General features: G+C 38.7%; 1 protein-coding gene across 1 annotated transcript; it reads left to right on the top strand.

Moving 5' to 3' along the window:
- The first annotated feature begins 301 nt into the window (after positions 1 to 301).
- LOC133547387 (gastrula zinc finger protein XlCGF57.1-like) lies at positions 302 to 26091 on the top strand. Its single transcript, XM_061893065.1, has 3 exons — positions 302 to 715; positions 13232 to 13450; positions 21876 to 26091. The coding sequence occupies exons 1-3, from the start codon at positions 613 to 615 to the stop codon at positions 23063 to 23065; spliced, it is 1512 nt and encodes a 503-aa protein (XP_061749049.1). The 5' UTR covers positions 302 to 612; the 3' UTR covers positions 23066 to 26091.
- The last annotated feature ends 63 nt before the right edge of the window (positions 26092 to 26154 follow it).

Raw genomic sequence — 26154 nt, 5'->3', positions numbered from 1 at the left:
TTGTGTTGTTGTTGAATGATATTTATCAGATTTAAAGTCAAATACAGTTGATATACATGTCTGTCTATCTGTGTTGGCCCTGCGATGAGGTGGCGACCTGTCCAGGGTGTACGCCGCCTTCCGCCTGAATGCAGCTGAGATAGGCTCCAGCACACCCCGCCATCCCTAAAGGGACACACAGTCGATAAAGGGATGGATGGATCATTGGTGGCCGTGATTTTTTTGTGTAGACACCATGAAAACATACATTTAGAATGAATCGTTCATGACTTGCCCATCACGATGACTCGTTGGCCCCGCCCCTAAGTGACGCATGCGTGGAGGATATGTTCCTCGCAGCAAAGTCCTCCTTTACTCCACACACGCTTCTAAGCCTCGGCACATCTACTAACTACACTTTATTCATCCTCCGTGTCAGCATCAACTCCACACGTCTTACTCAACTTTGGACATTATTGGGCCCGCTTAGATTGCTCCTTGTTTGAGCGCGCTAGTTAGCTTAGCATGCTAGTTAGCTTAGCTTGTTAGCCGCTAACAAAGAGACGCGGATTTGATCAACACATCGCTTAGTTAAGATCAAGTGTGAGTGTAAAGTGTTGTGATTGTGTGAAAATGTGTGAAAGAACGATAGCAGAGTACGAGGAGGAACTTTGTCCAACTAAAGAGGAGAAGGAGCGACCACATCAAAAACCTCAAGTTGTGTTACACAGTACAGGTTTGTTTACTTCTTACTCTCACATCTTTACTAACTTTATATTTCATCATGAACATGACGTGTTTGATTAATAATTTATCAATAGGTGTACTCAAACACATGATTGTTATTGTGTTATTAATGTGATTATCAGACAGCAGTCATTTCCATTAGATAATGTTCAAATATAGGTGATTTGGCACAATTATAATTAAAAAAACAAAAATAATGTTGTTTTTCATCAGATATGTACTAGTATTGTATATGTGGATGGGGGCCCTGCTTTGGTAATAATGTGTACCCCTTTCAGAGATCACATTTAGTTCCACTTCAAACATTCACATGTTGCACAATGAGATGAGATGGTATAACGTGAACAGTTCTGGAACTTTCTAACTCGGGGGAAAAGAACGGGATCTCGTTGGAAGCGCGATGTATGAGCAGACGCTGTTTGGGTATAACAAAATGGTGTCTGCCAATTTAGTTTACAACTTCACTACATCAGTAGTTGTCAAACTTTTTTCACCAAGTACCAACTCAGAAAATACTTGGATTTCCAAGTACCACCATCATGAACAGCAATAAAGTACAGTAGCATAGTAGGCCTTAATTATTCATTAATAACAAGGAAGACACATTATTTAACAAGTATATTTAATATTTTAGTTACTGTAACATTACACACAGTTTGAACAGTAACACAGTTTTTGCATGTTGGAAAATAAAACAATGTACATAAAAAATGAAATAATATTTGGCGTACCATTAGGTGATACCCGCGTACCACTAGTGGTACACGTACCACAGTTTTAGAATCCCTGCTCGATCGGTTCAAGAAGACATGATCAATGCACGCGTGTGCAGAGACAAGGTCACTTCCATTTTTTTTGTTTCACGTCAGTTATGTTCCTGCATGTTGTCACTACTATAGTTTTCTTTTTTGCAATCTTTATTTGAATAACAATTTCACATAAAAGATGACATGCTGATCATTTAAAAAATTACAGAGCCCCTAAAGGGACATGGGTACAATTTTTTTTGAGATATGTATCTTGTGCGCACCAGAAACTATGATGCAGCTTCCTCAGTTGACCTCTGACCTGGTCCACAGAGATGACTAATGTTTGCGTAGAGGTGGAGGAGGAGGAGGAGGAGGGGGTTGCAACCATGGCTGGGGAGGGGGAGAAGAAAAGGGGGTGGATGCAATGAGGATTGGGGGGTGGGGAGAACAGTACTGGTTAAACCGGTTGAAGAAGTTCTTCATCTCATTGGCCCTCTCTATTGTCCCCCCTACTGCTCTGGTCTTTGTCTTGTGGCCTGTGATGGTTTTCACACCTTCCCAGACCTCCATCATGTTGTTCTGCTCCAGCTTCTTCCTGTAGCTGTCCTTAGTCTTCCTCACGCGTCCTCTCACATCCTGCTGTGCTGCTCTCATTGCCTCCCTGTCTCCACTCCAGAAGGGAGCTTTCTTCTTGTTGAGCACAGCTTGAACCTCCTGTGTTACCCAGGGTTTGTCATTAGGGTAGCACTGAACAGTCTTAGCAGGGCAGGTCACGTCTAGGCAGAAGTTGAGGTAATCCGTAGAACAGTGAGTCAGACCATCAATGTCCTCACCATGTGGAAACTGTGTTCCATTCGTCTGTCACAGAATGACATCACACTAAGATGTTCAGTGACAGTTTTATTTAGCTATTTAGCCTTTTTGTTCAGTATCAATCAGTCAATGTTATTTATACAGCCCTAAATCACAAGCGTCTCAAAGGGCAAAAAAATGGCAGTACACATCTTCCAAACAAAGTGTTTGCGAGTGAAATTTTCTGAAATGTGTAGGTATATTCTTGCTATCGTTTACATTTTCAGAATGTATAATATTGTGTTTTAGAGAAATGCTTTGACATTCTTGTCAGGTTCAAACACCGATGACATCTATTAGACAAGACAAGAAGCAAAGAAATCAAACAGAGACAGGATTCAATTTAGCTCATGAGGAGAAACGTCTGGGCCACAACTTCGTACAGTTTCCCACCACGCTCTGACGAGGGAGTTCCACGCTTCCTCTTTTATTTGGGCCTTTTCTGATTACATAGCTGCAGCTGTTTTTAAAGGGAGGGGGGTCGTAAACAGCTTTTGCACTCGGTCGTAAACAGTTTAAAGAAAAGGTCTGCTCCCTCTGCTTTGTAGATCTCAGGTCAGGAAAAGGTCTTCCTGTGGCTGTCAATAGATCAAAGAAACCGAAACCTCCATGTTGCATCCCATTGCAGACAGTGGAGTTTTACAAGCCTTTTGTTTGATAAGATGAAAGACAGCTTTGGTCTTCTCGCAGGGGACCTGAACTCAATGGAACAGAAAAGTTTTTTCATAACTTCCATCCATCCATTTCCTACCGCTTATTCCCTTTTGGGATTGTGGGGGGCGCTGAACTCATATACAATTATTCTGAAAATTTTGTTATTATTGTTAATATCATATGGAATCAATTATTGGTCGCAGTAAAGTGGCAAATTGGGTTCTTTTTAGCTCTAAAAAGGGTATTTCAACAAGTAAACAGTACAGTAGGTACTTGATTTTGATAGATGTAATGCTCATAATGCTCATAGGGACTGCGTGGCGTAGTGGGAGAGTGGCCGTGCGCAACCCGAGGGTCCCTGGTTCAATCCCCACCTACTACCATCTTCGTCACGTCCGTTGTGTCCTGAGCAATACACTTCACCCTTGCTCCTTATGGGTGCTGGTTAGCGCCTTGCATGGCAGCTCCCTCCATCAGTGTGTGAATGTGTGTGTGAATAGGTAAATGTGGAAATAGTGTCAAAGCGCTTTGAGTACCTTGAAGGTAGAAAATCGCTATACAAGTACAACCCATTTATTTTATCATAAGGGTATTCTAGTAAACTATGCAGAGATGAGATTTGTCAGTATCAAAATATTACTTGAAATCAAATTTTGGCAGCAGCAGCGTGGTTGTTTCGGTATAATTTAGCTTTGTAAAGGGTATTTCCACAAGTATACAGTACAGTAGGTACTTGATTTTTATATATATATATATATATATATATATATATATATATATAATGCTCACAAGAGTATTCTAGTAAAATATGCAGAGATGAGATGTGTCAATATCAAACTATTACTTAAAATACATTTTTGGCAGCAACAAAGTGGCCATTTGGGTAGATATTTGCTCTAAAAATGGTATTTCAACAAGTAAACAGTACAGTAGGTACTTGATATTGATATATGTAATGGTCATAAGGACATTCTAGTAAAATGCGTGTGTGTAAATATGCGATGTGTAAATATCAAAATATTACATCAAATCCCTTTTTGATTGAAGATTCAAGATAGTTTATTGTCATATGCACAGTTAAACACACAGTTTGCCGTACAATGAAAATCTTACTTTGCTAGTCCACAAGTCACACGGTACTTAGCTAAAAATAAAAATAAAAATGTAGCTAAAAATAAAAATAAAAATGTATATACAAGGCACAGTAAGTAACATAAAATTATGGCACATTCTGATTGACAGTCAACAGTATAAATATGGAGTTGACCTTGGGTCACAGCAGCAGTTAACGTGTCTTTATTGATCAAAGGTGAAAAGTGTCTACAGTGATGGTTCACAGTTGTGGTCAAAGTAGCTGTCTTTTCTTCAAAAAGACAAAAGTAAAGACGGAGGGTTGGGGGAAGCTAGCATTCATGAGTTAGCATTCACAAGCCTGATGGCCTGTGGGTAGAAACTGTTAGTCAGTCTGGTAGTTCTGGATGTCAGGCTCCTATATGGTCTGCCTGATGGTAGGAGGCTGAAGAGACTGTGTACTGTCCTTGATGATGCTGTGTGCTCTCCTGGTGGCCCTGGTAGAGTACATGTCCTGTAGTGAGGGGAAGGCTGCTCCTGATATGTACTGAGCAGTTTTAATCACTCGCTGGAGTGCCTTCCTGTCCTTAGCAGTGCAGTTTCCATACCAGACCGTGATTGAGCTGGTTAGGACACTCTCAACCGTACTTCTATAGAAGTCGCTGAGAATTTTGGGTGGCATGCCAAATTTTCTCAGCCTTGTTAGGAAGTACAGTCGCTGCTGGGCTTTCTTTATTGTTTGTTGGGTGTTGTGTCCCCAGGTGAGGTCCTCGCTGATGTGAGTCCCGAGGAATTTAAAGGTTTTCACCCTGTCCACCTTTGTCCCACCTATGTACAGAGGAATGTACTGTGCACTCCTTCTCCGTGGGTCAATAATCATCGCATTGGTCTTGTCTGTGTTCAAGGAGAGATTATTATCCTGACACCAGGCCACCAGTTCCGCTAACTCCCTTCTGTACGCTGCCTCAGATCCCCCGGTGATCAGTCCGACGACCGTAGTATCATCTGCAAACTTGATGATAGTGGTGTTGTTCTGGGAGGCCACACAGTCGTGTGTGAAGAGGGTGTACAATAGGGGGCTCAGCACGCAGCCTTGGGGGGTCCCAATGCTTAGAACCTTTGTGTCTGATGTCTGGTTGCCGATACTGACTGACTGGGGCCGGTTTGTGAGAAAGTTCAGGACCCAGTCACAGAGAGTTGGTGTCAGACCAACAGTGAGGAGTTTAGCAGTGAGTTTTTGTGGGATGACCGTGTTAAAAGCAGAGCTGTAGTCGATGAATAATAGCCTGGCATAGGTGTCCTTGCCCTCTACGTGGGTGAGGGTGGTGTGGATGACAGGGTTGACTGCATCCTCAGTGGACCGGTTCTGCCGGTAGGCAAACTGTAGAGCAGGGGTCACCAACGCGGTGCCCACGGGCACCAGGTTGCCTGTTAGGACCAGATGCGTCGCCCGCTGGCTTGTTCTAAAAATAGCTCAAATAGCAGCACTTACCAGTGAGCTGCCTCTATTCTTTAAATTGTATTTATTTACTAGCAAGCTGGTCTCGCTTTGCTCGACCTTTTCATTTCTAAGAGAGACAAAACTCAAATAGAATTTGAAAATCCAAGAAAATATTTTAAGACTTGGTCTTCACTTGTTTAAATACATTCATTTATTTATTTTTTTACTTTGCTTCTTATAACTTTCAGAAAGACAATTTTAGAGAAAATATACACCCTTAAAAATGATTTGAGGATTTTTAAACACATTCACCTTTTTACCTTTTCAAATCCTTCCTCTTCTTTCCTGAAAATTTAAATCAATGTTCAAGTATTTTTTTTTTATTGTAAAGAATAATAAATACATTTTAATATAATTCTTCATTTTAGCTTCTGTTTTTTCGACAAAGTATATTTGTGAAATATTTCTTCAAACTTATGATTAAAATTCAAAGAAATTATTCTGGCAAATCTAGAAAATCTGTAGAATCAAATTATATCTTATATCAAAGTATTTTGAATTTCTTTTAAAATTTTTCTTATGGAAAATTTAGAAGAAATAATTATTTGTCTTTGTTAAAAATATCACAAAGTGCAGATTGGATTTTAACCTATTCAAAACATGTCATCAAAATTCTAAAATTAATATGAATCAGGAAAAATTACTAATGATGTTCCATAAATTGTTTTTTTATTTTTTTCAAAAATATTCAAATTAGCTAGTTTTTTTCTTCATTTTTTTCGGTTGAAATTTGAATTTTAAAGATAAACTATTTTTCAAAATATAAATTTAATTTTTTCGTGTTTTCTCCTCTTTTAAACTGTTCAATTAAGTGTTTTTTAATCATTTATTCTCTACAAAAAAAACTTCCTTAAAAAGAAAAAAAATTACGAAAAAATGACGGATAGAAATACCCATTTTTTATATCCATCCATCCGTTTTCTACCGCTTATTCCCTTTCGGGGTCGCGGGGGGCGCTGGCGCCTATCTCAGCTACAATCGGGCGGAAGGCGGGGTACACCCTGGACAAGTCGCCACCTCATCGCAGGGCCAACACAGATAGACAGACAACATTCACACTCACATTCACACATTAGGGACCATTTAGTGTTGCCAATCAACCTATCCCCAGGTGCATGTCTTTGGAAGTGGGAGGAAGCCGGAGTACGGGGAGAACATGCAAACTCCACACAGAAAGATCCCGAGCCTGGATTTGAACCCAGGACTGCAGGAATTTTGTATCGTGAGGCAGATGCACTAACCCCTCTGCCACATATATATATAGATTTATTTATTAAAGGTAATTTGAGCAAATTGGCTATTTCTGGCAATTTATTTAAGTGTGTATCAAACTGGTAGCCCTTCGCATTAATCAGTACCCAAGAAGTAGCTCTTGGTTTCAAAAAGGTTGGTGACCCCTGCTGTAGAGGGTCCAGTGTGTCTGGGATGGTCTTCTTGATGTGTGACATGACTATCCTCTCGAAGCACTTCATCACTATTGGGGTGAGTGCAACAGACAGGTCACAGTGTTTTTCTTTGGCAGGGGCACGATGGTGGTGGTCTTGAAGCAGGTGGGCACAACAGCTTGTGTTAGTGACAAGTTGTATATGTCAGCAAGTACGTCAGCCAGCTCTGATGAACACACCCTGAGGGCCTGGCCAGGGGTGTTATCTGGGCCGGCTGTCTTCCGTGGGTTTGTTTTCTTCAGAACTGTACGTACCTCTGCTGTTGTCATAGTGAGCGGTGGGTCCTGCGTGGGCTCCGTGGTCAGAACCCCTCTCTGTTAGTTGGTGTTGAGGACCTCGAAGCGTGCGTAGAACTCATTCAGCTCATCTGGCAGTGAGCGTTGGCTGTTTGTGACCCCCCTGCTCCCCTGCTTGTAGTCTGTGATGTGTTGCAGGCCTTGCCACATGCGGCGGGAATCTGTGGTGAAGTAGAATCCCTCCAGCTTTAGTCTGCATTGTCCCTTGGCCTTGCTGATGGATTTACACAGGTCATATCTGGCCTTCTTGTAGTCCTCAGCGTTGCCTGAGAGAAATGCAGTGGAGCGGGCATGTAGCTTGGACCGAACATTAATCCAGGGTTTTTGGTTTGGGTATATCTTGTATTGTTTTGTGGGAACAATGTTTTGCACACACGTGCTGATGTAGCCAGTTACACTGGAAGCATATTCCTCTATGTCCACAGTACCGTCATCCCTCTGAGCAGCAGTTTTAAACATGTCCCAGTCTGTACTCCCAAAGCAGTCCTGAAGCACTAGTTCAGTGTCTTCATTCCAAACTTGAACAGTTTTACTCACTGGGGGGGCTTGCTTGGGACGCTGGATGTAGAAAAGCTGAGATGTGATCAGATAGTCCAAAGTGTGGTCTGGGTACAGCCTTGTAGGCTCCCCTCACGTTGCAGTACACCTGGTCCTGGGTGTTTATCTCCCTCGTAGTAAAGTTCACATATTGATGGTATTTTGGGAGGACACTCTTTAGGTTGCGGTGGTTAAAATCCCCAGCTACCGTGAACGCAGCATCAGGGTGTGCGGTCTCTTGTTTACTGATGACGTCATGCAGCAGATTTAGCGCTGTAGTGGAGTCCGCCCGTGGCGGGATGTAAACAGACAGTATAAACACTGCACTAAACTCCCTTGGCAGGTAAAAAGGTCTGCATTTCACCATCAATCAATCAATCAATCAATGTTTACTTATATAGCCCTAAATCACTAGTGTCTCAAAGGGCTGCACAAACCACTACGACATCCTCGGTAGGCCCACATAAGGGCAAGGAAAACTCACACCCAGTGGGACATCGGTGACAATAATGACTATGAGAACCTTGGAGAGGAGGAAAGCAATGGATGTCGAGCGGGTCTAACATGATACTGTGAAAGTTCAATCCATAATGGATCCAACACAGTCGCAAGAGTCCAGTCCAAAGCGGATCCAACACAGCAGCGAGAGTCCCGTTCACAGCGGAGCCAGCAGGAAAACATCCCAAGCGGAGGCGGATCAGCAGTGCAGAGATGTCCCCAGCTGATACACAGGCGAGCAGTATATGGCCACCGGATCGGACCGGACCCCCTCCACAAGGGAGAGTGGGACATAGGAGAAAAAGAAAAGAAACGGCAGATCAACTGGTCGAAAAAGGGAGTCTATTTAAAGGCTAGAGTATACAAATGAGTTTTAAGGTGAGACTTAAATGCTTGTCCGAGCAGTGTCTTTCAACCACCTGTACGTCCGAGCACCAGCTGTTACTCACGTAAACACAGACGCCGCCTCTTGCCTTTCTTGAAGCCTTTGTCCGGTCTCCACGGTAGACTGAGTGCGTTGCTAGCTGGATAGCAGAGTCTGGGATGCTGTCCGAAAGCCAGGTTTCCGTGAAAATAAGAGCACAGCATTCTCTCTTGTCATTACAATGAATGTCGCAGGGGGGCGCCACTGAACCCCAACATTAAAGGTTTGTTTGATATACTTTGAATTTATTTTTGAAAAACAAGACATTCTTTTATATCACATTGTCGTTCAAATAAATATTACGTAAAAGAAAAGCATGGTAACAGTGGCAGCACGCAATATCTTATATAGAGCTACCTCTTCGTCCACTCGGCTGTGACGTCATTCCCAGCTTCCGGGGTAAACGGAAGGCAGCAGAACAGAGCAGTACTGCCTTGTAACGTCAAGTGTGCTAACTGTCGTGAAAGCACATCGACGGAGAAAGACGTGAGCAAGACGCTAGTAAGTCAGTCTTATTATTTGTTATCCAGTTTGAAATATCTACGTCGTATAAAATACATATTTGATTCTTTCATTAAGGATAAAGTCGTCTCGATGCGCTAGAAGCACTGTGCCGCTTCTCGTGCTTACTTTGCTTGTAAGTTAGCTTAGCTCGCTAGTTAGCTTAGCTTGTTAGCTGCTAACAAAAAGACACGGACTGTCAGGACTGTGACATGGATTTATTTCGCTTCTTCTACGCAAAGGATGATTCGAACGGGCGAGAATTGAATGTAAGTACATGGTTTTTATTTATACACTATAATACAGAAAAGGCAAAACAAAAAGCACGCTCGATGGCGGATGATAATCCATGGTAAAACTTAGAACAAAAACAGCACAATGGCAATACTATCTACAAAACAAACAGAAGATACTATAAAAGGCACATGGCAAACCAAAAACTAGCACTGAGGCATATAAACAAAGAAGTCTTACGTGGCGTGGTCAAACAAACAGCGTGGCAAAGCATGAGGGTCCGGCAAGGAAAGGTAGGTGCGTGGTCATGAGTATTCAACACAGTCCAGTAGGTAAAGAAGCCAGGCCGAGGAAAGGAAAATAAATGACTTAAATACTGCTGTGGTAATTAGAACCAGGTGTGAGAGGCTGAGAATCGGGGCGTGACTAAGGGGACCAGGTGGAAACTAATGGGTTGGCATGGAAACAAACAAAACCAGGAAGTGCAAAATGTGAAGCAAGAGTCCAAAAACAAAACAAAACATGACCAAACATAAACCTGATTTACAGGCATGACACGGATGTTATCAACACATCGCTAAGTAGAGATCTAATGTGAGAGTAAAGTGTTGTGATTGTGTGAAAATGTGTGAAAGAACCATAGCTAAGTATGAAGAGGAATTTTGACCAAAAAAAGAGGAGAATGAGCGAGAATATCAACTACTGGACGCTGTTTTCAAGAAAATTCAAGTTGTGTTACACAGAACAGGTTTGTTGACTTCTTACGCTCACATCTTTACTAACTTTATATTTGATAATTAACACTCTTTTTCAACAGAAGATGCTTTGTCTTGTGGGGATGATGCAATGCTTTGATTTAGATTCTTCATGAAAAGGAGACAGTTTGAGGTTGATGTTCCTCTCTGTTTGGAACAATGTGTGATTGATTGATTGAAGGAGTTATGAAAAGTTTGCATAGGAAAGGGTACACTTTCATCACGGTACACATTCACTGCTGCAAGAAAGCCTGGGCTTGATTTTGTTGAAGTATTTTTTTTAATTTACACAACACAGGACTATGTAGAAAGTAGACACAAATACTGTAAGAAAGTAAATGGAAATATAATTTCAAATAGGTAAAAGGCTTTGTTTATTCCCAGGTACGAGTAGCCACAACATGTAATGTGTTTTCTTTTTGATAGGGAGTTCCACATGTTGGTGGTATTGCAGGCAAACAAATTAGAACCTTTTTTGGAGTGAAATCTGGGTTGAATGTGATTTGTACAACTACCTGGTTTTATAATGGTGAATATATTTTGAAGTATCTAGACAGGTAAATGGGTATTTTAGTGGTAGGGTGTATCTTCTACACCAGACCAACTGCAAGAAGATGTACTCTGTCAGATACCAAGAGCCTCCCCACGTTAAGGAAATGGTTGGCTGCAAGGTGAGTCTTATATGGACGGTTGAGTAGAAGCCCAATCATTTGGTTTTGGGCTGTCTGGAGTTTGTTTTTCAGGGCTTTTAAGGCCTCACGGTACCAAACATGAACTTTGTAGTCAAAGTGGGGTTAAAATGGGCTTGTGTTGGTCTTAAGTGTATTTGTACCCACCGGCGGGGTGATCTTTCCATGTAAGGTTGTACGGTATACCGGTATTAGTATAGTTCTGCGATACTATCCATCCATCCATTTTCTACCGCTTTTCCCTTTCTCAGTGGGTGCTTGAGGAGCCTATCTCAGCTGCATTATTCATATTCGGTACTATACCGCCTCTAAAGTGTACAACTGCTATGATTACATCAATATTTTTTGGCATCACATCTTTCTTTTTTTCTTTTTTTTAATTTATATTATGATTATAAACTCAGGAAATATGTCCCCGGAGACATGAGGACTTTGAATATGACCAATGTATGATCTTGTAATTACTTGATATCGGATTGATACCCAAATTTGTGGTATCGTCCAAAACTAATGTAAAGTATCCAAACAACAGAAAAAAAAGTGATTATTACATTTTAACGGAAGCGTAGATAGCACATGTTAAAACAAACAAAAAAAAGTAGATATTAATATTAAATGAACAAGGAGATGAATAATCAATTTTCTACCACTTTTCCTTAATAATTTTGACAAAGTCATAGAATATTAATGACACAATATGTTACTGCACATTTCAGCAGACTAAATTAGGAGCTTTTGTTTGTTTACTTACTACTAAAAGACAAGTTGTCTAGTATGTTCACTATTTTATTTAGGAAAAACTTTCAATAAGAATCATATGTTTAATGTAACCTAAGATTTTTTGTTAAAATAAAGCCAATAATGTACTTTTTTGTGGTCCCGTTTATTCAGAGAAGTATTGAAAAGTATCGAAATACATTTTGGTATAGGTCCCGGTACTATAATATTGGTATCGGGACAACACTAGTAAGAACAGAATTCATTGGTTGATTCTTTGACCACCTTAGTAGTCATTTTTTCACTGGAGAGATTAGTCTCTACGATGCAACCAAGATAGGTAATCTCATTTTTGTTTGTTATAATATTGTCACCCACTTTGACTGTGAAGTTATCTACTTTTCTGAGGATAGGAATTGACCCAAAGACCTGTGTACTTGCAAGTACCGAGGCAAGTCTTATTTCGGCAGTTTGTCATTGAAAGCCTTGCTAGTCTAGGTCTTGAGGATTCTAGCTTCTCTTGTTTTGTGGCCGTCAGCCTCGGTTCTGTTCTTCATGGGTACAGAAAATGATGGAATGATCACTTAAGCCGCACACAGTTGTTCCACTCGTGGTGATCTGAGACTGGTCAGAAGTAACAAGGAGGTCTATGAAGGTTTAACAGGACTCACTCACCCTGGTAGTTTGCTTAATGAGCTAAGTGAGACAATGTTGGTGGCACAGCTTAGTGAAGGTTTTAAAAATGGGTGCATCCTTTCAGGACATATCTGTGTTCCAGTCCCCAAGAAGTAAACCTGTATCAACATGTTTACATAAAACTCACACACTCACTAAATACATTTTATACTGTAAACAAATCTAATTAAAGTTATAATTTCACTTCCTAAATCTGACTTACAAGTATCAATAAGTGAACGTAAACAATTATTTTCAATAACTAAAGTAGTCAAAACTTGAATTATTAAGGTGACTGACTTTCCTTCAGCGTGTCATAGATGGTCTCCAATTCCTAAAGAGGAATTGTTGATGGAGATACTCCATAATGTTTTATGGAGTATCTCCATGTTTTTGGTGAAAGTTCCTTTTGGCCTAGCCAACAAACTGACCACCAAAAAATATTTTGCATGATCACAAAAACATACCATGAATGTTTTTGCAGTGATTTCGGAATTAGATTTTTTGAATTTCCAGGATATTTTAGTTATAGTAATAACTATGGCATTAAAATAATATGGTTAAGTTTACAGATAAAGTTTAGGTGTCATAGACCGTATACACAAAACAATATTTACCCACTTTACATCAGTGAAGTTAAGAATGCTTCAATCAATGCTGCCTCGTATTTATAAAAACTTTTCAAATTGCCCCGCATCAAATTTCCAAGTCTGTTTGTGTACTCACTGTACCACTTTTGAATTATTTTAGGAAACAATTGGGTATTTCCTGTGTTTTTATTGGTTGTTTTTGCTACACACTTTTAACACAACACACAAAAGAACACAAGTAATGTCATTATGTTAACAGTGTCAGTTCAAAACTATTTCTATTCTCTCTTTATCTTATTTACTTATTTACCCAACAGACGTTCAGCAGCCCCCTCACACTAAAGAGGAAGAGGAGATACCACAGCCCCCCCACATGAAAGAGGAAGAGGAGGAAGTGTGGATCAGTCAGGAGGGAGAGTGTCCTGTAGGGCAGGAGGAGGCTGATGTCAGCAAGTTTCCACTGACTGTTGTCTCTGTGAAGACTGAAGAGCATGAAGACAAACCACCTGAGTCCTCACAGCTTCATCACAGTCCAAGTAAGCACAACATTTTATTCTCAGGGCATTCAATCCATCACAACTGGACTCTTCACTTTGTCTTACAAGACCTTTGTCCTCTCATCCAAGTAGGCTTCATCACTTCATGCTCATACACTTCAAGTCTTAAATCTAATCATTGGAATTTAGAGGAGATCTGCACTTTTTTGAGGAATTTTTCTATCGTTCACAATCATTATAAAAGACATGATGGTGGATATATAAAAAAAAATAAATCCCATTCTAACTAGGGCTGGGCGATATGGCCTTTTATTAATATCTCAATATTTTTAGTCCACATCACGATACAGCATATATATGTGGATATTTTGCCTTAGCCTTGAATGAACACTTGATGCATATAATCACAGCAGTATGATGATTCTATGTGTCTACATTCAAACATTCTTCTTCATACTGCATTCATATATGCTACTTTTAAACTTTCATGAAGAGAGGGAAACCACAACTAAGTCAAATTAGCAAAAGTGTATTTATTAAACAGTTATTAAGCAGTGGCACAAACATTCATGTCATTTCCAAAGCAAAAAGTGCAAGATTGTCAGAGACATTTTAAAACAAGCTATGAGTGCACTTTTGTGCATGATGTCACTAAGATGACATAGCAAAACAACACTATATTAAAGTGCACTTGTTGTACAGAACACCACTACAATAGTTTAAAACAAATAAAGTGCACTTTTGTGCATGATGTCACACAAGATATATCAATAACTGTCAAATAAAAATGTGCTGCATAATAGGAAATCAAATAGTGTATGTCCTTCGCTATGTGGTAGGTTCCTACGGACGTTATCTCCTTCTGTTGTTGACCAGTTTTTTCATATGGGGTTGATGTGGAAATGGTTGCTTGGGCATTTTGTGGGTGTGGCACCAAACTGAGATGTTGACATGCAGAGTTTCAAGCACTCCTCATTCTCTAGCGGGTGACTTTTCAAATGATGCTACACATTAGCAGTGCTGCAACTTTTTGTAGCAACGCTTTTGCCGCATACTTGACATATTACGGTTGTCTTTTCAACATCTTCCCTTTTGAAGCCAAACCACCGCCAGACAATGGACTCTGTGCTACTTTTCTTGGGAATTAATTATTCCTTCATTTGTTACCAGACTAGCACCTTCTTTCTCTCGTATTACCACTAGCACCACCCCGTTAGCACCACAGCTAACGTTATAATGCCGCTACCTGTCTGCTCTGCGAGGGCGTATGACGTTGCACACGCGACAGTATGTGACGTATGTGAGAAGGTGCGCTTGTTTTATGTCTCTGTGAGAAGGACAGACAAGGAGTGAGAAGAGGATGTAGTGTAATGCCCGCGGCTAAAAGCAACTGCGTGAGAATCTATACTCCAATACTGACAATATAGTCATTTTCTATATCGCACAGAGACAAACCCACAATATATGGAGTATATTCCATATATCACCCAGCCCTACATCACACATGCATGCATACAACATGATACATCACACATACAACATGATACATCACACATGCATGTATACAACATGATACATCACACATGCATGTATACAATATGATACATCACACATACAACATGATACATCACACATTCATGCATACAACATGATACATCACACATGCATGCATACAACATGATACATCACACAAGCAAGCATACAACATGATACATCACACATGCAAGCATACAACATGATACATCACACATGCATGCATACAACATGATACATCACAAATGCAAGCATACAACATGATACATCACACATGCATGTATACAACATGATACATCACACATGCATGCATACATCATGATACATCACACATGCATGCATACAACATGATACATCTCACATGCATGTATACAACATGATACATCACACATGCATGTATACAACATGATACATCACACATACAACATGATACATCACACATGCATGTATACAACATGATACATCACACATGCATGTATACAACATGATACATCACACATGCATGTATACAACATGATACATCACACATGCATGTATACAACATGGAACATCACACATACAACATGATACATCACACATGCATGCATACAAAATGATACATCACACATGCATGCATACAACATGATACATCACACATGCATGTATACAACATGATACATCACACATACAACATGATACATCACACATGCATGTATACAACATGATACATCACACATGCATGCATACAACATGATACATCACACAAGCAAGCATACAACATGATACATCACACATGCAAGCATACAACATGATACATCACACATGTATGCATACAACATGATACATCACACATGCATGCATACAACATGATACATCACACATGCATGCATACAACATGATACATCACACATGCATGCATACAACATGATACATCACAAATGCAAGCATACAACATGATACATCACACATGCATGCATACAACATGATACATCACACATGCATGCATACAACATGATACATCACAAATGCAAGCATACAACATGATACATCACACATGCATGTATACAACATGATACATCACACATGCATGCATACATCATGATACATCACACATGCATGCATACAACATGATACATCTCACATGCATGTATACAACATGATACATCACACATGCATGTATACAACATGATACATCACACATACAACATGATACATCACACATGCATGTATACAACATGATACATCACACATGCATGTATACAACATGATACATCACACATGCATGTATACAACATGGAACATCACACATACAACATGATACATCACACATGCATGCATACAAAATGATACATCACACATGCATGCATACAACATGATACATCACACATGCATGTATACAACATGATACATCACACATACAACATGATACATCACACATGCATGCATACAACATGATACATCACACATGCATGTATACAACATGACACATCACACATACAACATGATACATCACACATGCATGCATACAACATGATACATCACACATGCATGCATACAACATGAAACATCACACATGCATGCATACAACATGATACATCACACATGCATGCATACAACATGATACATCACACATGCATGCATACAACATGATACATCACACATGCATGCATACAACATGATACATCACACATGCATGTATACAACATGATACATCACATATGCATGTATACAACATGATACATCACACATTTATGTATACAACATGATACATCACACATACAACATGATACATCACACATGCATGCATACAACATGATACATCACACATTCAACATGATACATCACACATGCATGTATACAACGTGATACATCACACATACAACATGATACATCACATGCATGTATACAACATGATACATCACACATGCATGTATACAACATGATACATCACACATACATGATACATCACACATGCATGTATACAACATGATACATCACACATGCATGTATACAACATGCTACATCACACATATAACATGATACATCACACATGCATGCATACAACATGATACATCACACATGCATGCATACAACATGATACATCACACATGCGTGTATACAACATGATACATCACATATGCATGTATACAACATGATACATCACACATACATGATACATCACACATGCATGGATACAACTTGATACATCACACATGCATGTATACAACATGATACATCACACATGCATGGATACAACATGATACATCACACATGCATGCATACAACATGATACATCACACATGCATGTATACAACATGATACATCACATATGCATGTATACAGCATGATACATCACACATACATGATACATCACACATGCATGGATACAACATGATACATCACACATGCATGTATACAACATGATACATCACACATATAACATGATACATCACACATGCATGCATACAACATGATACATCACACATGCATGCATACAACATGATACATCACACATGCATGCATACAACATGATACATCACACATGCATGCATACAACATGATACATCACACATGCATGCATACGACATGATACATCACACATGCATGCATACGACATGATACATCACACATGCATGCATACGACATGATACATCACACATGCATGTATACAACATGATACATCACACATGCATGTATACAACATGATACATCACACATGGATGTATACAACATGATACATCACACATACAACATGATGCATCACACATGCATGCATACAACATGATACATCACACATGCATGTATACAACATGATACATCACACATGCATGTATACAACATGATACATCACACATACAACATGATACATCACACATGCATGCATACAACATGATACATCACACATGCAAGCATACAACATGATATATCACACATGCATGTATACAACATGATACATCACACATGCCTGTATACAACATGATACATCACACATACAACATGATACATCACAAATGCATGTATACAACATGATACATAACACATGCATGTATACAACATGATACATCACACATGCATGTATACAACATGATACATCTCACATGCATGTATACAACATGATACATCACACATGCATGTATACAACATGATACATCACATATGCATGTATACAACATCATACATCACACATACATGATACATCACACATACATGTATACAACATGATACATCACTCATGCATGTATACAACATGATACATCACACATATAACATGATATATCACACATGCATGCATACAACTTGATACATCACACATGCATGCATACAACATGATACATCACACATGCATGTATACAACATGATACATCACATATGCATGTATACAACATGATACATCACACATACATGATACATCACACATGCATGGATACAACATGATACATCACACATACATGATACATCACACATGCATGGATACAACATGATACATCACACATACATGATACATCACACATGCATGGATACAACATGATACATCACACATACATGATACATCACACATGCATGGATACAACATGATACATCACACATGCATGTATACAACATGATACATCACACATATAACATGATACATCACACATATAACATGATACATCACACATGCATGCATACAACATGATACATCACACATGCATGCATACAACATGATACATCACACATACAACATGATACATCACACATGCATGCATACAACATGATACATCACACATGCATGCATACAACATGATACATCACACATGCGTGTATACAACATGATACATCACATATGCATGTATACAACATGATACATCACACATACATGATACATCACACATGCATGGATACAACTTGATACATCACACATGCATGTATACAACATGATACATCACACATGCATGGATACAACATGATACATCACACATGCATGCATACAACATGATACATCACACATGCATGTATACAACATGATACATCACATATGCATGTATACAGCATGATACATCACACATACATGATACATCACACATGCATGGATACAACATGATACATCACACATGCATGTATACAACATGATACATCACACATATAACATGATACATCACACATGCATGCATACAACATGATACATCACACATGCATGCATACAACATGATACATCACACATGCATGCATACAACATGATACATCACACATGCATGCATACAACATGATACATCACACATGCATGCATACGACATGATACATCACACATGCATGCATACGACATGATACATCACACATGCATGCATACGACATGATACATCACACATGCATGTATACAACATGATACATCACACATGCATGTATACAACATGATACATCACACATGGATGTATACAACATGATACATCACACATACAACATGATGCATCACACATGCATGCATACAACATGATACATCACACATGCATGTATACAACATGATACATCACACATGCATGTATACAACATGATACATCACACATACAACATGATACATCACACATGCATGCATACAACATGATACATCACACATGCAAGCATACAACATGATATATCACACATGCATGTATACAACATGATACATCACACATGCCTGTATACAACATGATACATCACACATACAACATGATACATCACAAATGCATGTATACAACATGATACATAACACATGCATGTATACAACATGATACATCACACATGCATGTATACAACATGATACATCTCACATGCATGTATACAACATGATACATCACACATGCATGTATACAACATGATACATCACATATGCATGTATACAACATCATACATCACACATACATGATACATCACACATACATGTATACAACATGATACATCACTCATGCATGTATACAACATGATACATCACACATATAACATGATATATCACACATGCATGCATACAACTTGATACATCACACATGCATGCATACAACATGATACATCACACATGCATGTATACAACATGATACATCACATATGCATGTATACAACATGATACATCACACATACATGATACATCACACATGCATGGATACAACATGATACATCACACATACATGATACATCACACATGCATGGATACAACATGATACATCACACATACATGATACATCACACATGCATGGATACAACATGATACATCACACATGCATGTATACAACATGATACATCACACATATAACATGATACATCACACATATAACATGATACATCACACATGCATGCATACAACATGATACATCACACATGCATGCATACAACATGATACATCACACATACAACATGATACATCACACATGCATGCATACAACATGATACATCACACATGCATGCATACAACATGATACATCACACATGCATGCATACAACATGATACATCACACATACATGCATACAACATGATACATCACACATGCATGCATACAACATGATACATCACACATGCATGCATACAACATGATACATCACACATACATGCATACAACATGATACATCACACATACATGCATACAACATGATACATCACACATACAACATGATACATCTCACATACATGCATACAACATGATACATCACACATGCATGTATACAACATGATACATCACACATACATGCATACAACATGATACATCTCACATACATGCATACAACATGATACATCACACATACAACATTTCCCCATTTTTCTGCACAATAACTCAGATATGGTAACACTAGTGAGCAGTAGAGAATATGACGTGATTTTTGGGCCAAAACATGTTTAGTTTTATTCATTATTGCCGTGTTTCTTGCTGCTTTATGTTGTAAATTTTTTACATGAGATTTTCAGTTCATTTTATCATCAATCATTATACCTAGAAATTTGCTTTCATTTACTCTTTCAATTTCTATTCCGTCTATTTGTATTTGTGTTTGACACTTCTTTCCTACTTTTACCAAATAGCATTATTTTAGTTTTACTGAAATTCAATGATAGTCTGTTTTTGTCAAACCATCTTTTTAATTTGTTCATTTCATCTGTTATTATTTGTATTATCTTCTGTGTGTTCTCTCCTGAACAAAACACTGTTGTATCATCCGCAAATAATACTAATTTTAAATATTTTATAACTTTACAAATGTCATTTATATAAAGCTTGAACCATGTTGGTCCTAGTTTTGATCCTTGAGGTACACCACAGGATATATTTAGTGTTGCAGAAGTGTGTTCGCCCGGCTTCACGTATTGTTTCCTGTTGGTTAAATAACTTCTAATCCAGTTTAAGACCAACCCTCTGATGCCATACCAGTATAGTTTTTTGATTAAAATATTGTGATTAATAGTGTGAAATGCTTTAGTTGGATCAATAAACACTGCTGCCACATATTTTTTTTTTTTTACTATCAATTGCATTGGTCATTTCTTCTGTCTTTTCTATTACAGCCATCGAAGTTGAAATATTAGCTCTGTATCCATATTGGTTCTCATCTAATATTTTATGTTGGTTTGTGGAACTCTCTAATCTGACAGTTTTTCAATGATTTTAGAAAATTGTGGAAGTAAAGAAACAGGTCTATAATTTGTAAATTGGTGTTTGTCTCCATTCTGATGAATTGGTGCAATTTTAGCTATTTTCATTTTGTTTGGGAATTTACCTGTTTGAGATGATGGGTATTTTTACGCTGCTTTTGCAGTGTAGCGTGTAGTGTAGCTTGCTACAATTCTCTGAGGATAGCTTAGCTACATTTAATTGGGAGTAACTTGTAGCTTAGCTTACTACATTTTCCAGGTCGCTTGTCCATCACTGTCTGTTTGGCCTAGCTCACATGTGAATAGTTTGAATACTGCAAACTTCTATACAGTAACACCTCATTTGTGTTTTATGTTCTGCAGACGTCCAGCAGGTGTCAGCAGAGAGTCATGAAGAGATCCCCTCCAAGCAGCAGGAGTGGAGCTCCAGTGTGGGACAGAAGGAGCTACAGACCCCCTCCCACATTAAAGAGGAAGAGGAGGAACTGTCGAAGCAGCTTCAAATGTTGGTGGAGGATAATGATGAAGCTGAAGCTCAGTCCTTACAGCTTCATCACTGTCAAAGTGAGGAGAACAGAGGGGCGGAGCTTGTAAGTCAACACATCACAGAAGCTGATGGAGAGCATTGTGAACATATAAAGTCAGAACCAGACAGCATCTTTGCTCCACTGTCAGACATGGACCACATGATGTCAGACTCTTCTGATCACAGTGACCACATCCAAAAACCTTTGAAGAGTAAAAATGACTCTAAAGGTGATACGAGACATCACACTAACAACAAACACTTTGACTGCTCTGAATGTGGGAAATCATTTAGACACAAGAGTTATATTACAATACACATGAGAATACATACTGGAGAGAAACCTTTTATTTGCTCTGTCTGTAAGAAGAGTTTTTCCATTAAGCCTGCCATGACCAGACACATGAGAACACACACTGGAGAGAAACCTTTTACTTGCTCTGTTTGTAAGAAGAATTTTTCCAGAAAGTCTAACATGTCCTCACACATGAGAACACATACTGGAGAGAAACCTTTGACTTGCTCTGTTTGTAAGAAGCGTTTCTCCACAAAGCAAAATATGGTCACACACATGAGAACACATTCTGGAGAAAAACCTTTTACTTGCTCTGTTTGCAAGAAATGTTTCTCCAGAAAGCCTGACATCTCCATACACATGAGAACACACACTGGAGAGAAACCTTTTACTTGTTCTGTTTGTAAGAAGAGTTTCTCCACAAAGTCTAACATGTCCTCACACATTAAAACACATACTGGAGAGAAACCTTTGACTTGCTCTGTTTGTAAGAAGCGTTTCTCCACAACGCAACATATGATCACACACATGAGAACACATACTGGAGAGAAACCTTTTACTTGCTCTGTTTGTAAGAAGTCTTTCTCCAGAAAGCCTGACATCTCCATACACATGAGGACACACACTGGAGAGAAACCTTTTACTTGTTCTGTTTGTAAGAAGAGTTTCTCCACAAAGTCTAACATGTCCTCACACATGAGAACACATACTGGAGAGAAACCTTTGACTTGATCTGTTTGTAAGAAGACTTTCTCCACGAAGCCTAACATGACCGCACACATGAGAACACATACTGGAGAGAAACCTTTTATCTGCCCTGTTTGCAAGAAGCATTTCTCCACAAAGCTTGTCATGACCACACACATGAGAACACACTGGAGAAAAACCATTTAGTTCAACTGTTTGTGCATAAGTTATCAGGTCAGTAAACACAAGTGTGTAACAGTCATGGAAGCTGCAGGGATTTAAAAACACTTAGTGATTGTGCTAAATGTACTTTAAAAACACAGCATGTTTAATATGAATGTATATTTGATGTTGTATGTAGTGCCTCTCATCTTCTACTGTTAAATTTAAAGGCCTACTGAAAGCCACTACTACCGACCACGCAGTCTGATAGTTTACATATCAATGATGAAATATTAACATTGCAACACATGCCAATACGGCCTTTTTAGTTTACTGAATTGCAATTTTAAAGGGGAACATTATCACCAGACCTATGTAAGCATCAATATATACCTTGATGTTGCAGAAAAAAGACCATATGTTTTTTTAACCCATTTCGGAACTCTAAAAGGGTGAATTTGGCGATTTAAACGCCTTTCAATTGTTTGCTGTCGGAGCAATGACCTTTCACCCGTGACGTTACAATGGGAAGCAATCCGCCATTTTTTCAAACACATTACACACACCAAGTCAAATCAGCTCTGTTATTTTCCGTTTTTTCGACTGTTTTCCGTACCTTGGAGACATCATGCCTCGTCGGTGTGTTGTTGGAGGGTGTAACAACATGAACAGGGACGGATTAAAGGTGACTTACGTGGAGTGTGCATCGATTAGCATGGCGTGCTAATCGACGCTAACATGCTATTTAGGCTAGCTGTATGTACATATTGCATCGTTATGCCTCATTTGTAACTATATTTGCATCCAGCCTTTCCCTCCACCCACATTTAATGCCAAACAAACACACACCAATCGACGGATTCAAGTACACCAGTGGTCAAAAGATGCGAAAGTCCCTTGTTTGTTCTGCACATTTTACCGGCGATGCTATGACAGACATGGCACAGAGATGTGTGGCTATCCTGCGACACTCAAAGCAGATGCATTTCCAACGATAAAGTCTACGAAATCACAAAGGTGAGTTTTGTTGATGTTATTGACTTATGTGCTAATCGGACATATTTGGTCACGGCCTGACTGGTAGCTAATCGATGTTAACATGCTATTTAGGCTAGCTGTATGTACATTTGTAGCTATATTTGCCTCCAGCCTTTCCCTCCACCCACATGTTATGCCAAACAAACATTTACCAATCGATGGATTTAAATTGCTCCAGTGGTCAAAAGATGCAATCGTTGGTTAGAAGGCGATCGCCGAATAGCTTCAATAGCTATTCGCTCAATAGCTTCAGTTTCTTCTTCAATTTCACTTTCGCTATCTGCCTCCACACTCCAACCATCCGTTTCAAAACATTCGTAATCTGTTGAATCTGCTGAAATCCACGTCTGAATCCGTGCTAATGTCGCAATATCTTCCTGTTCTATCCGCCATGTTTGTTTGTATTGGCGTCAATATGTGACGTCACAGGAAAATGGACGGTGGATTTACAGATAGCGAAAATCAGGCACTTTAAAACCTTTTTTCGGGATAATCCATGATGGATAACATTTTGAAAAAAGCTTCAAAAAATAAAATAAACCATTGGGAACTGATTTTTATTGGTTTTAACCCTTCTGAAATTGTGATAATGTTACCCTTTAAATTTCTCTCGAGTTACTTGTTAAAAACGTTGCGGAATGATGACGCATACGCGTGACGTCACCTGTTGGAGGGGACATATTAGCGTAGCACCAAACACGGCTAAAAGTCGTCTCTTTTCATCGCGCAATTACAAAGTATTTTGGACACCTGTGTTGCTGAATCTTTTGCAATTTGTTCATTCAATAATGGAGATTATAAAGAAGAATGCTGTTGGTGGAAAGCGGTGGATTGCAGCTGCCTTTAGCACCGAAACACAGCCGGTGTTTCTTTGTTTGTTTTTAACACAGAGCGGTCAAGCGAACATGTTTTCTCTACGTCAACCAGCATGTTTTTGGATGGGAAAATTGTGATATATATCTTACCGGAGAAATCATTGGATTATTCGTCGTCCTGCAGCAGCTGTGAGCTTGGCTCCTTGGCTTCTCTCTGAGACACTGGCGTGTTCACCGCAGCCATCCGACCTCGAGGTATGTTTTTACAATCTCACTAAAACACTAGTGTGCTGGTGAGAACAGCAGCAGCAAATGAAACTGCAGAATTTGAAATAAACTGTCAAGACTTTAACTTTGATTTTCTAGCAACATCAGCACATATAACATGTGTGACATTGTTGTGTGTGCAACACAATCTTTTTAATATGATTCTAACATTTATAGATTAGAGACTTCAGATTAGTGCTTTTATTTCAGTCAAGTACATGAGTTAATACACACATTTGTGTACTTTAAAATGAACACAACAGTTTGACTGAAAAGGTGAGAATAAACAGTACATAAAATATGTTACATACAATTAACATTTTAAGTGTAGATATTCATAATTCACTATTATACTTATTCATAATAGTGTTTTATATATGTTTTTTTAAATAATGAAGTGTTACATATTTTATTTTCTAATTGTAGATGATTCCATAGATGAACTCCTTTATATGATGTACATATTTGTTTTACATGTGTTCATACCTTTGCTTTTGAGTACACATAAATCCCTCTTAGTTCATATTTACTGGTTCACATCTGAAACATCTTCTGGACCACTTCTGGAAGCATATAATTATTTACTTTATACAACATTTGAGCAGTTGTGTTTTATATAAGATCATTTACTTTTAAAATGTATGACTTTGTGAATAATTTGTTGGGTCTCTAGAATCCATTCTATTAATTGTCTATTACTTTCTTGTGTAATATGATGATTGATGTGTGATTGTTTTATATGTATGTCCCCAGACTTTTATGCAATAAACAATGTATGCTTCAACTAAAGTTGGGTACAATAATTGTAGTTAATATTTGTAAGTATGTATTTTGTTCTATTTAGTAACGCAC

The sequence above is a fragment of the Nerophis ophidion genome, unplaced genomic scaffold (assembly GCF_033978795.1).
Source record: "Nerophis ophidion isolate RoL-2023_Sa unplaced genomic scaffold, RoL_Noph_v1.0 HiC_scaffold_93, whole genome shotgun sequence".
Taxonomy (NCBI): Eukaryota; Metazoa; Chordata; class Actinopteri; order Syngnathiformes; family Syngnathidae; genus Nerophis; species Nerophis ophidion.
Note: the sequence above shows the minus strand (reverse complement) of the source record. Positions and strands in the feature narration are given on the sequence as shown.

Bases quoted from the DNA above. Each gene is read 5' to 3' on its own strand.
- LOC133547387 (XM_061893065.1), top strand. From the start codon at position 613: ATGTGTGAAAGAACGATAGCAGAGTACGAGGAGGAACTTTGTCCAACT. The intron at 716-13,231 runs GTTTGTTTACTT...TTTACCCAACAG, and splicing joins AGTTGTGTTACACAGTACAG to ACGTTCAGCAGCCCCCTCAC. The intron at 13,451-21,875 runs GTAAGCACAACA...TATGTTCTGCAG, and splicing joins ACAGCTTCATCACAGTCCAA to ACGTCCAGCAGGTGTCAGCA.